The sequence below is a fragment of the Camelus dromedarius genome, chromosome 14 (assembly GCF_036321535.1).
Source record: "Camelus dromedarius isolate mCamDro1 chromosome 14, mCamDro1.pat, whole genome shotgun sequence".
NCBI lineage: Eukaryota > Metazoa > Chordata > Mammalia > Artiodactyla > Camelidae > Camelus > Camelus dromedarius.
In genome coordinates this window covers 22,664,902-22,680,244 of record NC_087449.1, presented here as the reverse complement: position 1 = coordinate 22,680,244, position 15,343 = coordinate 22,664,902, and the positions used below count along the sequence as shown (strand labels likewise).

At 45.0% G+C, this 15,343-nt stretch overlaps 1 protein-coding gene across 3 annotated transcripts in view; it reads left to right on the top strand.

Moving 5' to 3' along the window:
• The first annotated feature begins 630 nt into the window (after window positions 1-630).
• DNAJC6 (DnaJ heat shock protein family (Hsp40) member C6) overlaps window positions 631-15,343 on the top strand; it is a 131,779-nt gene continuing 117,066 nt past the window's right edge. Inside the window, exon 1 of one of the 3 annotated variants that reach the window (XM_011000958.3) lies at window positions 631-719. Coding sequence is in view for 2 of the 3 variants with exons in the window: in XM_031465314.2 (XP_031321174.2) it covers window positions 4,592-4,706 (115 nt within the window). In the remaining variant the exon portion in view is untranslated. Of the gene's footprint in view, window positions 720-4,502; window positions 4,707-12,161; window positions 12,967-15,343 lie in introns of those variants that run through there. The other 2 variants (XM_031465314.2, XM_011000955.3) reach the window with 2 other exon arrangements.

Here is a 15,343-nt window from a genome sequence, read left to right as displayed (position 1 = left end):
ATCTCCACTTTGCAGTTGGGGAAACTGAGACTGAGGGAAGTTAGGCGAGTTGGATGAGGTCACATGGTTAGTAAGTGGCAGAGCCAGGATTCACACAGCTCTGTCTAGCCGGAAAGCCTAGGTCCTTTCTGTTAGTCCCCTCTCCCCTCACACTGCACATGCATGTGTGGGTGCACACATGTGCACACACGCACACACGCACGCACACACACACACACAAAGAATCTTGTATCCCGTTGACTTTGAGCACTGTCATTTTCGATTTCTGGACTTAGTTTTGTAAACACAATGACATGAATGGAATTTAGAGTTTGTTTTGGTCTTTTTGTTTTGTCCTATGCCCAATATTTGTTTTGTATTTTTAACATTTAAAAAGAAATTCCATGTTGCGAGTGTCCATGAATGTGCCTAAGGGCACTTGGGTGGAAGATCTTCTCTTAGGCTGCATTCTTTTCCCCTGGACTCCAGGGACTGCAGAGAAGGCTTCCCGCTGGATCTGCCTGGAGCAGGCTGTGACTGTGGGAGCCCGAGACTTCTGGCCTAGTTTCAGCTCTGAGCTGGAGAATTGCCATGAAATCACATGACATTTGGACTAAAAGGGCAAGCTGAAGAATGTATCTCTCATCCTGCCTGATCTGTGAGGTCTAAGCAGAGAACAAATGGGCCCCTCCAAGGAGCTACTGTAATCCATTGGATGTGCTGGGATAATAGATGAAAAGGTGAGTCTCTAAACAAGGCCCACTGGGCCTCCTGATGCTAAATAGTATTCCAAAACCAGTTAGTGAGAGTTAGGACATGCAGGGACGGCTGGTGGGAGATCCTGGAAGGAAACATCTGGGTCATCCGGTTAAATCCTATTCATTAACAGGAGTAGGGATGATGGTGGTGATGAAAATAGTAAGCCAGGAGGAGAAAGGACATAGTCAATATTCCACAGATGGTTCAGGTAGTGAGAACTAGATTTTAAGTGTTCTAAATCCAAGGCCAGGTTAAAAGTCCCAGGAGCAGAGGGCAGCCTTTGTCTAGGGTATTAGCTGTTGGCATGTGGTCACTATTTCTGAGTAGCTTTGCTAATTAGATCATTTCTTCTAAGGGTCTATTTCTTTAGACTTTAGTCTGGATGCCATGGAGAATGGAGGCTGGTGTAGAGGAAAATTCAGCTTATTGCTGACAGAGGACACCCCTCAATTTCTACCCTCTTCCCAGGCTGTCCTATTTCCCTGTTCATTTCATATTTATATCTTCCTATTCTCCTGGATTAGAGAAAGAATAAAATAAGTCTAGGCCATAATTACTTTTAGAATGTCACTCATCTAGACCTCTAAGGGACTCATTGTGCAAAACTGCAGTCTAATATCACAACCGGTATAGAGATAGTGATTTAGTCAAGATACAGAGCAGTTCCATCTCTACAGATCTCTCCTGTTGGACTTCTTGAGCCATACTGATCTCCCTCCTCCCTGGCAATCACTATCTGTCCTCAGTTTTTACAATTTTGTCATTTCAAAAATATTATATAAAATGGAACTATATAGTATGTAAACCTTTGGGGACTGGCTTTTATCACTCAGCATAATTCCCTGGAGATTAGTATAGTTTGTTGCCTGTAGTAACAGCTTTGTTACTTTTTATTGCTCAGTAGTATTCCACAGTAGGGATGTACCACAGCTTGCTTAAACATTCACCCTTTAAAGGACATCTGGGTTGTTTCCAGCTTAGGGCTACTACAATCACGCTGCTATAAACACTGGTGTGTAGGTTTTCGTATGAACATAACTTTTCATTTTTTTTTCTGGGATAAGTACCCCAAAGTGCAATTGTCGGGTCTTACGGTAGTTGTATTTAGTTTTATAAGAAATTGCGAAAGACTTTTCCAGAGTGGCTGTGCCATTTTACATTCCTACCAGCAATGTATGAGTGATCCAGTTTCTCCCTCTGCATCCCTACCCGCATTTGGTGTTGTCACGATTTTTCATTTTAGCCATTCTGATAGGTGTGCAGTGATATCTCACTGTGGTTTTAATTTGCATTTCTTTAATAGCTAATGATGCTGAATATCTTTTCATGGGCTTATTGGATATCTGCATGTCCATCCTCTTTAGTGAAATATCTGCTCATGTCTTTTGCACATTTTCTAATTGAATTATTTTTTTTAATGTGAAGTTTTGAGAATTCTTTATATATTATAAATACTAATCCTTTGTTGGATAAATATTTTTGCCCATTTTGTAGCTTGTCTTTTCGTCCTCCTAATAGGGTCTTTCACAAACAAAAGTCCAATTTGTCAATTTTTTTCCCTTATGGATCGTGCTTTTGGTGGCAAGTCTAAGATCTCTTTGCATAGCTCCAGATCCTAGATGATTTTCTCTTATTTTTTCCTAAAAGTTTTATAATTTTACATTTAAGTCTATAATACATTTTTCTTGATTCTTGCATAAGATGTGAGGTTTAGGTCGAGGTTAATTTTTTTTTTTTTTTTTTGCCAATGCATGTCCTATTGCTCCAGCATCATTTGTTGAAACAGCCCTCTTTCCTCCACTGAATTGCATTTTCACTTTTGTCAAAAATCAGCTGGGCATATACATGTGGGACTGTCTCTGGGTTCTTTATTGACCTATGCATCCATCTCTGCTAAGACCACATTGTTTTGATAACTATAGCTGTACAGTAGTCCTTAATACTGAGTGCAGTGAGTCTTCCCACTTAATTTCCTTTTTTCTGTGAAACTTCAAGATTTTTCTACCTTTTCACTTGGGAGTAAATTGAAAACGTACAGAAAAGTTGCAAGAATAAGAATAGTACAAAACATACCCATATACTCTTTATCCAGATTTACCTATTATTTACATTTTACTGTATTTGCTTTATCATTTGTTTCCCCATCTTCCCAAGCATATATAGGAAACTTTTTTTTTGTAAACCATTTGAAACGAAATTAAATGCATCGTGACCCTTTACTCCTAAATACCTTAGTGTGTATTTTCTAAAAATAGGGATATTTTCTTATATAACCACAATACAGTCATCAACTTTAATCGTTTATCATTGACAAAAACTCTTATTTAATCCACTATCCGTACATATTTTTTAAAAATTAACCTAGTCATGTCCCTTAGAGTATTTTTTCAAAACTCCGACACAGCCCATTGCAGAGTGAGGTATTACAGTTAGTTGCCATATCTCTTTTGCCTCCTTTAGTCTAGAACATCTCCACAGCCTTTCTTCATCTTTTATGCTGTTGGCACTTTAAAGAACATGCCATCTCTGCCCCCAACCCTGGTACTCCATTTTTAATATTACAGTCCTCATTTGGGGTTTAATTCATATTTCCCAATGATTAGATTCAGGTTGTGTGTTCTTGGCCAGAATATTACAGAGCTGATATATCTTTCTCAGTGTATCATCTGGATGCACTGGATTAGCATCTGCCTCCATTGGTGACCCTAATTTTGATCACCTGGTGAAACTGTTGCGCGACAAACTGAGCCTTTTGTTTGAGCCTACAAAAATGGCAGTATCACGATTCAACCTAACATATAACTCTATTAAGGTTTTATATGTGTAACCTGACCTCTTTGAAGCTCAGTTTCTCCTATCTGTTCAGCATGGATAGTAATAATTTCTCTCCCATGAGTATCATTAAAAGAGTTAAATAAGGTAATGTATGTAAAATCTGGCACATGAAAAGCACTCCATAAATATTAGCTATTTACTGCAGCCAGGCAGTGTTTAAAGGGTCTTGGCTTTGCTTTCCTCCCAGACTCTTCCAACTACAAGCAAAATCACGACAGAGACAAAAGAAATAGGTGGGGGCTGGGCAGCCTCAGCTCTAATATTTGTTTCCTCGTCTGGCAAATGGGGAAAGGCCTCCCACCCCAAAGGGGAGCTGTGATGTAAAGGTATGTGTGTAAAAGTGCCTGGGCATAGAACAGGCTCTTAAAAAAAAAAAAGGTGGATCCTAATCTGCTATATGAGGAAAACAGGAATATCAGACTTTTTTTTTTTTTAATTCTAACATAATGCGTAATCTTTCTGAGGCAGCAGAAAGGACTAAAAAAAAAAAAAAAAAAAAAAAAAAATAGCTACAGCCCAGGACTTGGGAATCGGCACGATTTACAGGCTGTGTGATCTCTGGGCAGATTACTTGACCTTTCGGAGCTTCAGTGTTATCATTTGTAGTTTGGGGATGAAAAAAAAAAAAAAAAATCAGTGCCCATCCCAGGGGACTTCTGTGTTAATTAATGATGCGTAGCAGTAGCTGGGTACTCCATCGACATCTCCGGAATGACGGACGAATGACTAAAGCATTCGCCTGTGAGCTGCCTGGTGCTAAGCGCTTCCCCGGCTAGTGCATCCCGGCAGCGTCCCCGCCCGGGCTGGCCGGCCGCACCCCGCAGGCTCGGCTCGCGCTGGGTGCCCCCCCCCAAAGCCCCGCCCCCCGCCGCCCGCAAGCTCCTCCCTCCGCGGCCGCGTCCTCCCCGGCGACGGCCCGGGCACCTGGCAGACGCGCGGCGGCCGGGGAAGCGGGAGGTGACCCTAGGGCGGCGGCGGCGGCGGCGGCGGGAGGCGGGGGAGGGGCGCGGGCGCACAGATGGGAGCAACTGAGAAGGGCGGCAAGAAGAGCCGGAGGCTGTTTTCTTCGCTGCGGCCGTGGAAGGCGACCCGGCGGCTGTGGCGGACGCGCTCGGCTCCCAAGGCAGCGCAGGGTGAGTGTGGGCGCGGCCGCCGGACCTGTTACGGCGCGCGGCCGGCGCGGGCCTCGGGCTGCAGGTGGGTGGCGGGGGCTCCGGGGGCGGCAGGCGGCATCTCCCGCTGGGTTCTCGGTCCCCAAGGACCCCCGGGCGGGAGCGGCGCAGCCTGAATGTCCGACCCTGTCTGGGCGACCCTCTATCCTGAGCCTTGCCCGCGGGGACTAGCTCAGTCCCGAGCTTCCCAGGAGCCACTCGACAAGCTCAGGGGCCGGTCTTGTCACAGTCCCCTCTACCACTCCTCCTCTTGAGCATCCCCCTTGGCCCAGGTGGTTGCAGCTTATTTATTTCTCGCCAAAGTCCCTGTCTGTGCCTTTGGCTCTGGACAGAGGGAATGCAGGGTGCCTCAGGAGCACAGTCCACTGAAGGTTTGCCTGCCGACCCCCACCCCCACCCCTCCGGCCAACACCCGGCAGGCACCTGCAATGCAGTACCCGTTGAGGGAATTAATCCAGACCCAAGTCTATCTGCCTTCAAGGGCCTCCCCAACTGGACCCACCCCCTTTCCAACCTGTCTGGGTGAGCCCTTGTTATCTTGTAAGCTCCAGGGACAATTAACTACTTCCCAACACATTCCACCAGGCCCGCAACCTGCAGGGCCTTAACTCACATTCACTGAACCACTGACTCACTGCATTCATTCATCCCACAATTTTTATGGAGTCCCCTGTGTGTCAGGGCCCAGAGTGAGCAAGATAGGCAGGCCACAGCTCATGGAACTACTTTTAGAGGGGGAAACAGACATTACACACATAAGACAGGTAAAAAATTCCATTACAAATTGCTATGTATGCTGGGAAGAAATCAAGTCGTTTGCTGGGAGAGGAGAGGTGGACAGGGAAGGCCTCTCTGAGGCGATGTGATGGAAGCTGAACCTGAAGACTGATTCGGAGTGACTCCAGCACGGAGCCCGGGGAGAGCTTACTGTCAGAGGCAGTAACAGGTGGAAAGGTTCCCAGTGTGCCTGAGCTTAGCGTGGGGAAGATGAAGGAGGCAGGGCCCTGGTCAAGGTCTGGGTAGGACATGATGAGGAGTCTGGATTTTATTCCTAGTGAGCTGGGAAGCCCCTGGTGTGCTCTGAGCAGGGACATGACACAACCTGCTGGCTCACTGCCTTCTACCTGCAGTGGCCCTGCCTTCATCTGTCAGCCTGGCCAGTGCCTACCCATCTGTCAGGACTAGCATGGATGCTGTCTCCTCCGTGAAGCCCTTCCTGAGGTTCCTGCCACCTGTAACCTCTCTTTTGGTGTTTCATCATCCACAGGGCATTTGTCACTGCTCATCTGCTATTACAGATTTTATGTGGGCGGGTTCTCATCACTTCATCTTTGCATCCCCCATCAGGCTAAGTCAGGGCTATGTACTTTGTAGATACCTGTTTGCTTGTGTGTGTGTGTCCTGTCTTGTCTTTTTCATCTGTTTCCATCATCTGAGTGTTCTTCTTTCGAGGCTGACATGCCTTGAGTTCTAAAATGGCCGACCTGACCCAGGGCAGAAGCTAGTTTGTACCAGGGCCCTGTCACTGGTATGCTCGTCACCCCACCTCTGCCCCAGGGCTGTTTTGAAGATTGAATGTATGAATGAGTTAATAATTGTAAACTGCTGGCACATAGTAAGCATTCTAAAAATGAATTTGATGAAGAGCAGCAATAATTATCTTTCAAATATTTAGTTATTTTGTTAGAAACAGTCTTTTATATTGTTGACAGTTAGGGAGACTCTGTGGCTTGGCATGGTTATCTTGCTGGCTTTCAAAGGTTGGGTTATTACTTTTCATCGATGTGCCAATTAAATTCCTTCCCCACTGCATTGAGAACTGTTGCTGAAATGTAGGTCTGAAGGCTGACTACTCTTTTCTTCAGCCTGCCTGAGTAGTTGAATAAGTTGGTAACTGCAACAAATATTCCTTGAGTTGTAATTACATGCATTGTGTTACTCCGGGTGTTGTATGAATGTTTACAAAAGAGGAATAAATGGATATTCCTGTTGTAGTAAATTGGGTTAGAATAAGTTTTCTAGTTTTATTATTTTTAAAACCAGGTCTATACTGAATAGACAGCCATTCTGTCTTCTCTTCTCTGATCCTGTCCTCGAGTTCACCTGTGGCTTCCTGTGGCCCATGGCCACACTGCACCTCTCTTCTCTTAGGTAAGATCTTGGCTGCCCACTGTATCTCTCTACTTCCCCTTCCCCCATCCAACCTGGGGATAAGGCATTCATAATGTCTTACGTTACATGATACTTTACAGTTTATAGAATAGGTCGACTACAAGATCTTATTTAGATCCTGACAAAACCTTGGAAGGAGGGAGGACAAATGGTATTCATTTCCCCCATTTTTTAGATGAGGAGGGTGAAGCAAGAGACAGAGCGGCTTGAGGAGGTCGTATGACTGGTGTGTGCCAGACCCAGGCCTGACTACCCACACAGCATCCTTTCTGCCACATCTCCCTGCACAAAGTAAACATGTTCCAATATCTATAGTCATGGGAGACAGACAGAAAATTAATAAATATTTATGGAGTGAAAGAAATCCACATCCCAGTTTAATTTGATTTTTTTAAAAAGGGGGCCTAAATTTCTCATGGTGATGTCAACATCACTTTGGGCGTTAGAATCATAGGCTTTGGTGCCAGACAGACTATGATTTGGAGCTGCCACTAATAAGTGGCCTACTAATAAACTATGTGATCTTGGGCAGGTGCTGCAGATAAAACTCAGTTATATCTCAAAAGTAAAATAGGGATGATAATCCCGATGTCATAATATTACTGTGATGATTAAATGAGCTAATGTATGTAAAGAGCCTCATGCATAGTGGCTTACAAGGTTGGCTGGTTGTTATTTTTATTAATATTAGTCCAGATGTTCCACCATATGATCACATTCCAAATAGAGTTAGTTAGCCGTGGGGCTGGGAAGTTCAGCGAGCTGTGGAAATAAAGAGTGGCCGAAAGCTCCTTAAGGGACCAGCCAGAAGGTCTTCCACGTCAGGATCCTTCTTTCTCCCCCTTGCCCCCCCCACCCTTTTTTTTTTCACTAGGAGGCTGCAAGTGAAAAGCATAACTTTTGGAGACTCTTGGTATCTTTTCAGCCTAACATTGTGTATTGAGTATAACAGATATTTAGTAAATATGTTTGTAATGAAAGAATCCTCTAGAAGATTATCTATCTATCTACCTACCTACCTACCTACCTGCCTGCCTATCATTTATCTGTATCTCCATCCAAAGAGAAGACATCTGAAATTTACAGTCCGAACACTTGTGACTATAAATATAAACACCTAGAGGGACAATTACTGGGTTAAATGTATGTGCTTTTTTAATTTTGAAAGATAGTTGACTTCCACACATTTGTGCTAATTTAGTTACCACCAGCGTGTGTGAGATCCTTGACTCCTTCCTTCCTTGCTAATACTGAGCACTGTCGCACTTTCTGATGGGGGTGAAGTGGTACTGCATGGTTGTCTTATATTGAATTTCCTTGATGAGCATTATGAAGCTGAAGATCTTTTCACATGTGTGAATAGGACATGTGTGAACTCCTGTTCATATCTTTTCCCATTTTTTTCCTTCTCTTGGTGGCAGTTAGTTCACCAACTGTGGTCTCCAGACCAGCAGCATCAGTGTCTGTTGGAACTTGTCAAAAATGCGATTTCTTGGCCCCCCACCTCGGAGCTACCAAATCAGAAACGCTGGAGGTGGGGCCCAGCATGCCCTGTGGTAATTCTGATGTATGCTAACATTTGAGAACCACTGGCCTAACGGGATGTGAAAAGGCTTTCAAGTCAGCGAATGTGGGTTGTAAATATTAACTCTCTCATTTGCCAGCTTGTGATACGAGCAGGTTACTAGACCCCTCTTGGGCTCCCAAGCTCTCATCAATAAAAGGAAGATGATGTGGCTTCCCTCACAAATAAAGGACAGGCAGTATCCTGGCTCTGCTACTTTGTAGCTATGTGTCCTTTGGCAAGTCTCCTCTCTGCCTCATCTTTCTCATCTGCAAAAGAGGTACCAGCAATCATTAACATATATGCACTGTTTACCGTGTGCCAGCCACTGTCCTAAACCTGTAGATATTTTTTATTTTATTTAATTCTTACAACAACCCTGTTTTACAGTCTCTACTTTACAAGTGAGAAATTGGAAGCACAAAGAGGATAAGTAACATTTCCAAAGTTATACAACGAGTAAGCTGGGATTCGAACCCCAGCAGTGTGCTGTAAAAGTCCTCGCTTTAAAGGCAATGCTTGGCAAATAATAAGTTCTCTTTAAATGCATGGTGATGATGATAAGATTGCCTGGCACCCAGCAGGTACTCCGCATATTAATTCTCTTCCCCTTGCCTTGTGGACTTGGTTTTATGGGAATCTACCCTGCTTTCTTATAGTCATGCTGCCCTACTCTCCGGGGACCCTAATCACAAATCTCCATCCCCTCCTCTGCCCCCTTGTCAGCAATTTTCTCTCTCCTTTTCATCTCTCTTACCTGGATGCTCTGAGCAAACCAAACAGAGGCTTGGCTGGGAGGAAGGAAGACCGAATGTGGTGGTGCAGGTGAAGTGACGCCTCTCCTGTCTCCCCACCCTGGCGTGTTTTGGGAGTGAATGACTAAGCTAGAGGAGGGGCCGTGCAAGTTAGTGAAAGATCACTAGGTCTGCCTAATTGGAGACATATCCTCCAAGTCTGTTTTCCTCGAAAACTTCCGAGGGAATAGAAAAAGCTTTTTTTTTTTTTTTTTTTTTTTTTTTTTTTTTGCTTAGTTTTTCTTTAGAGTAAAATTTACAGCTGGGAAGTTAAACCCACAATGTTAACAGCTGTGTTTTTTTCTTTCATTTTTGTTTTGCTAGGACAGTGAAAAGCCTTATTCTCTTTCAGTTCAGAGTCTCACTCATTGTTCTCGAAAATTCTCTTTGGTTTTGCTCTCAAGATGGCCTCCCTTGCTGGGCATGACTCACCGGTCTAGTGACTCAGAAGTGGCATCTAACAAGACAAGGACTGTGCAGAGCTGTGAAGGGACTTGCAGCCAGCGGAGCCAGCCTGATGCTTTCCCAAAACCCAGTTATTGAGATGGGGCATCATTTCCATTAATGGGTGTTTATAATGGTTCTTGGTACCAGTTTATTAGAAGCATGGGGTCTGCCAGAGGCACTGCTGGGTTCTGGAAAGCTCCAGGGCTTGAGTCCTTCCTTGTCCCTCAGTTTAGTGTGGCCTTGAGGTTTACTGTGGGCAGGACAAGGCTTCTGAGAATTCACCTGACCCTGCTTAGAATAGCCACAGAATCAGGCGGTCTAAGGCTTCTGTAAAATTTGCATCAGGACGGAAAACAGAAGACTTCAAATCTCTTTCAACTTAATTTAAAAAAAAATCAGCTAAGGATGGATAGGACAGATACGTGATAAAGTAGATTTAGCAAAATGTACTTGAAGATGTTCACCATGCAATTCTTCCAACTTTTTGTATGTTTGAATCTTTTCAAAATACAATGTTGGATAAAATGCAGTAGAAATGACCACACTCTTGGGGGAAAAAAACCAAACTTGCTTCCTTGTTAGTATGAACGGCAGCCCCTCTCCCACTTCCTCACTCCCTCAGCCTTAGTCTTTTTTCCTGGGAAGCCTGCTTGATTAAAGAGGGCTTGGAGGGAGCCTGGCAGGGGCTGAGCTCATCCTTTATGCCAGGGCTTTATGTTCTTCCTGATGGGTGATTCTCACAATAGCCACGTACGCTAGTTATTATTTTCTGCATTTTATGAGGAAGCTGAGGTGCAGAGGTGTAGACGTGATCCAGGTCAGTAGGTAATAATATTAATCTTACAGCATTTATGGAGCCCTGACACTTCATGTGTCAGGCTTTGTGACACGTACTTTACCTGTATTATCTCATTTGAGCCTCACGCAGCCCTAAGAGGTAGGTACCATCATTACCTTCATCTTACGGATCAGGACAGGGAGACTTGGAGTGGTGCAGGGACGTAGCCCAGTGTCCTGTAGGAGCCAGGAAAGGGCAGAGCCCATGTTTGAACCCAGTCTGTCCTGCCCTAGAGCCCTTGCCCAGCTATTCAAACCCAGGCCGTGGCCTAATTCAGGAAATTAGCATAGCTTGTGGAAACCTCTTGTCCTGAGACCACAGGCTCTTTGAGGACAGAATGTTTTGTTCAGCACTGTGTCATTCTCAGTGTTCAGAGCAGACCCCTGGCACAGTGACTATTTAATGAATGAAAGAGTGCCCAGATGGTGGCTTCTCAGCCCCCTGCTTCTCTCACCCTACCTGCCCCTAAAGGTGCTCTTAACTGGGCATCTTTTAGCTGCCCTGGCCTTGGTCCTTGGAGATGGAGATGCCCGTTTCTTTGATGTGGCTTCTGGGCCGACATGGCTTACTTGGTGGCCAGTGAGGGGTTCAAGGAAGGCAGATTTTCCCAAGGGGCCTTAAGGTGTCAAAGGCAAAAAGACGGGAACAAAAACCAAATACTTAAAATCTCCCCAAACTTTCAGGGAGTCTTTAAAGTTTGGCAGTGGGAAATCAACTCCAGGAAACCTTGTGGCCATGACAAGCTCTCACTCTATAGATATATTTGACTCTTGGGCTGCAGTAATGGGCAGGTAAACACTAGCAATTAGTTCTCTTCAGTGTGCCCAAGTATGTGGATAATTACACTTCACATGCATACAGAGCTTACTTTACAAAGTACTGCATCTGTTCTCTCTTTTGATCTTCTGAACAGCCTGAAACCCACACAGGGCGGGTGTGAGTAGCCCCACTTTACTGGTGCCAGAGGACTTCGGTCTACTTGCCCTATAGCACTTAGGTAACAGTGGTAGAGACAGGTCTTCAACTGTCTGCACTCCTATGCCAGCAGACGTTCCACATCAATATTGTTCTTATCCTAGCAGTTTCTGGGGATGAGAGCCACAGGTGGGTGTATTTCTGGGGCTCTTCTCCCAACTTGGTGAGGTCCTGGAGTGGGACAGTTAACCTTTTTGGATATCAGTTTACCAGTCTGTACAATGGGGAATGAACACCAGCCATCACTGAGTGCACTTAGAGCAGAGGAAGTTGTGAGGGCTCAGAGCTTAAAAAACAATTTCTGAGTGAAGGTGTCTGGAAGGGACTGTGATGACTCTGATCCATCTTCCATAAATTAAGTTAGACGGCAGCTCCCTGGGCCATGCCATCTAAACTGGCGGCTCTGCTACCTCATTATCATGCTTCATTTTTCTTCCCAGCATTCACTGCTGCTTATTATATGTTTATATTTGTTTGTGGCCTGTCTGAATCCTCCCACCCAAATGTGATAGCCACAAGAGCAGGGATGTGGTCTGTCTCCTGCACTCCTGAATCATTAGCAGGTGGAATTGTGCCTGGCTCCAATAACCATTAGTTGAGTGAATGAATGAAAGAATGACTCTGAGCTATGCAGTGATTAAAAGGAAGCTTGTATTGAATGATGGAAAGATTTGCTTGACTGTTCCTTGCTGCCTAACAGAGGGGTCTTGGTCTTGCTTCCACAGATCCATTTCTGTCTCAGCCACTCAGTGGCTTAAAAGCAATCACTAAAGCCTTGAGTATCAACTTAACGCCTGGGCGAAATGGGTTCAGCAACTGGGGTCCATGCAGAGACATAGGTCGTTGTATTGCACTGTATGTCTCTGTGTTGTAACAGCTTGAGGACTGGGCTGGTCCCCTTCACTGTTGTATCCCCAGTACTTAGAAAAAGCCTGGTCCACACAGAGAGGTAAAAGAAATGTTTGCTGAGTGAATGAATATGTAGGAGGAAAGAAGCACAGGGCTCTTAATCCCCCTCCAAAGTTAAGGTCTCCATCTGAGGATAAGCTTGGCACCCGGCACGCACATTCCTCATGCAACCTGAATCAAATCTCTCCAGAGACAAGGAGGCACTAAACGGTGCCCTAACTTACTGCAGTGAAAGGCAAGCCTAGGCTCCAGATCCAGTTCCATGCCATGTTTTGGAATCTGTGTTTACGTCTGCCTTCATCCCCATCCTTTCCGCTCTAGCATAAGCAAAATTATAACCCCGCACACTGACTTTGCATGCAATTATCAGAGCCTGGGTGCTCCTCCCGTGGAGGGACTTCGCCCCCGAGACCGCTGACTGTGAATGATAAATCAAAAGTCAGGGTTGCAGAATCAGCCGGACATTCCTGCTCCTTTGCAGCAGAGGGAGGAAGGAGAGAATGAAAGATTCTGAAAATAAAGGTAAGGGGCTGACTGCAGAGGGGAGGCTAAAAGAGGCTAGGGATAAGATGTCACTCCATGGACATGTTTAGTGTGTATTAAATGGCTGATTTAAAATTACTGTGCATATATTATTTAAAAATTCTAGTTATATAATAAACATGACTTTAAAAAATAACTGGCTTCTGGTTTCCAAATATTGTGTCATTCCATTTTCCATTTTTGGGGGGGAGGCTACTAAATATAGTAACATTTTTGCATTTTTTTCATTTTTTTAATCTTGGCTGAGTAACATATTTACATGTCACAGATATCCTTATAATAGTTCCCTTTTATTTTGAGAGTGTTCACAATAGTTAATTAATATGTAGGTTTTCAATGCATTATTGGCATTGGAATATCTGAAATACTTCGGACTTCTACAGTTTGGGTTTTCAAAAAAAAAGTTCATGAGTATCCTTTAATGAACATTAACCTTTCAGGAGGACCCAACGGGGAGCCGTCACTGACCTTTAGGCCTGTTCATCTTGCAGAGAGAGATTCCGATGCAAACTCCCCTCAGTCTGCTTGCCTCCAGCCCCTAGATCCCTGGAAACCGCCCCCCAACCCCCAACACTCTTAATTCCTCTGGAGGCCTGGGGGAGGAGTGAAACGAGTTCAAATGAAAAGTCAGGGAAGGACAGGGTACTCTAAAACGAGCCAGCCAAATTTTAAGTTAAACAACAACGATTCTGGAGGATTCTGGGGTTTTAAATTCCGAGGCGCCTTACATTTCTGCCGCAGTTGGGGGAGGAGCGATAGAGCCCAAGGTCCCAGGAGGCTTCACGTTTTCCCCGATCCTGTTTCCTCCTGCTTCCCGGGTGCAGGAGGAAGGTGCAGAGCTGCGGGGCTCCCGGGGAAGCTCGGGAGGACGCCATCTCCGCGTGGCCTGGCCCGGCCGCCGCATCCCGAGCGCTAATTTTAGGGTTTGCGCGCTCCCCCCGCTCCTCCCCGGCGGGCGGTCACTGATCTCACCCTGGGGCCTCTGCGCAGCAGTTTGCACCCCACCCTCTCCTCCCAGTGCGCTCTGCTTTAAGAAAGCCCAGCACTTTGCCCTTGGGCACCGGGCCTGGGCGCGCTGGTGGAGGCTGTCATGCAGCCCCCGGGCAGGCTACTCGCGCCCACCGACCCTCCCCGACGCCCGGGCGAAGCTGTTTGGTGATCAGTGAAGACACACACTCCCCAGCCTTCTAACTGCACAAGGGGTCTCCCACCGGTTCCCAGCTACTCTCTCTGGCTTGTTATAAGATTCTCACCTTGTAAGGGGCAATGATGTTTAGTCCATATTAAAAAAAACCACCCACAAAACCCACAACCAACAGAGTATCAAATCAAAACCACACACAGCCTGATGCCAGTGGGGAGAGTGGTATTTTAATCTATCAAGCTGTTTGTTCTGAAGGCTCTTAAGCAATCCTGCTTTCTATACTGAGGCTTTAAAAGGGGCCAGGTAGCTGGTGTCAGTAGTATTAACATCTAATAGGCTCTGGATCATTCACATCCACAAATCGATCTATGTGGTTTGATGTTTAAATTTTAATTAAGCAGACTTAGCAGGGAGGAAAACAGATTTGCACGGCTCTGTAAGTGCAAAGAGGGCCTGTCGCCTTCTGTTTCTAAGCCAGGCTCTCACGAATGAATAAAACCTGTGTGTTTGTGCAATCAAGGTATTTTAAATGAACTTAGGGAGAATGTTGGCCTTTCCTGTGTGGTTTTCAGTGGCCGGAGAAAAGGTTTCTGGAAAGAAAAAATGTGCCTATAAGCCATGTCATGCTAGGCCAGTGGCATGGTTTAGAAAAAGAGAAGACTGCTGGAATTGTAGGTTCAGGTCAGGTTAATATTCACCATGGTTTGGAATTGAAACCCTCCCAGTTTCTCAGTGTATTGGGATGCTTTAAATATCAGATCCCCAGCTGCTTTTTCGAGAGGAGTAGGCATATAGAAATTTTGTTTCACTTTGTTTTGGAAGGAGCCTCTGGTTGGAAGTCAGGATAGTGAACTTCTGGCTTGTTTTGCCACTAACTTATTTGTGACCTAGAACACAAATTTCTTTGGATCTGTTTCCTTATCTCTAAGATGGAGAAATGTTAGACGGGATCACTGTTCATTAGATTGTGGGTGATAAGCAATTTAGTGAGTCTCAAGCAACATTTTAGAAAGATGAAACAGTAGAAAATGTCAGAGACCATTGCATTTGGTAAGGGTAAATGGTATTTCTTGTAACTTCTGTTTTAGGTATTTATGTTTGTTTATGTATGTAGACATGGGCTGTTTGGATATTAGGTCTTGTTTCTCACTGTGAATCCCAGTCAAAAAAGTATGAGAATCAGTCATAGCTTAGTTTGTCGAGGAGTCTGTG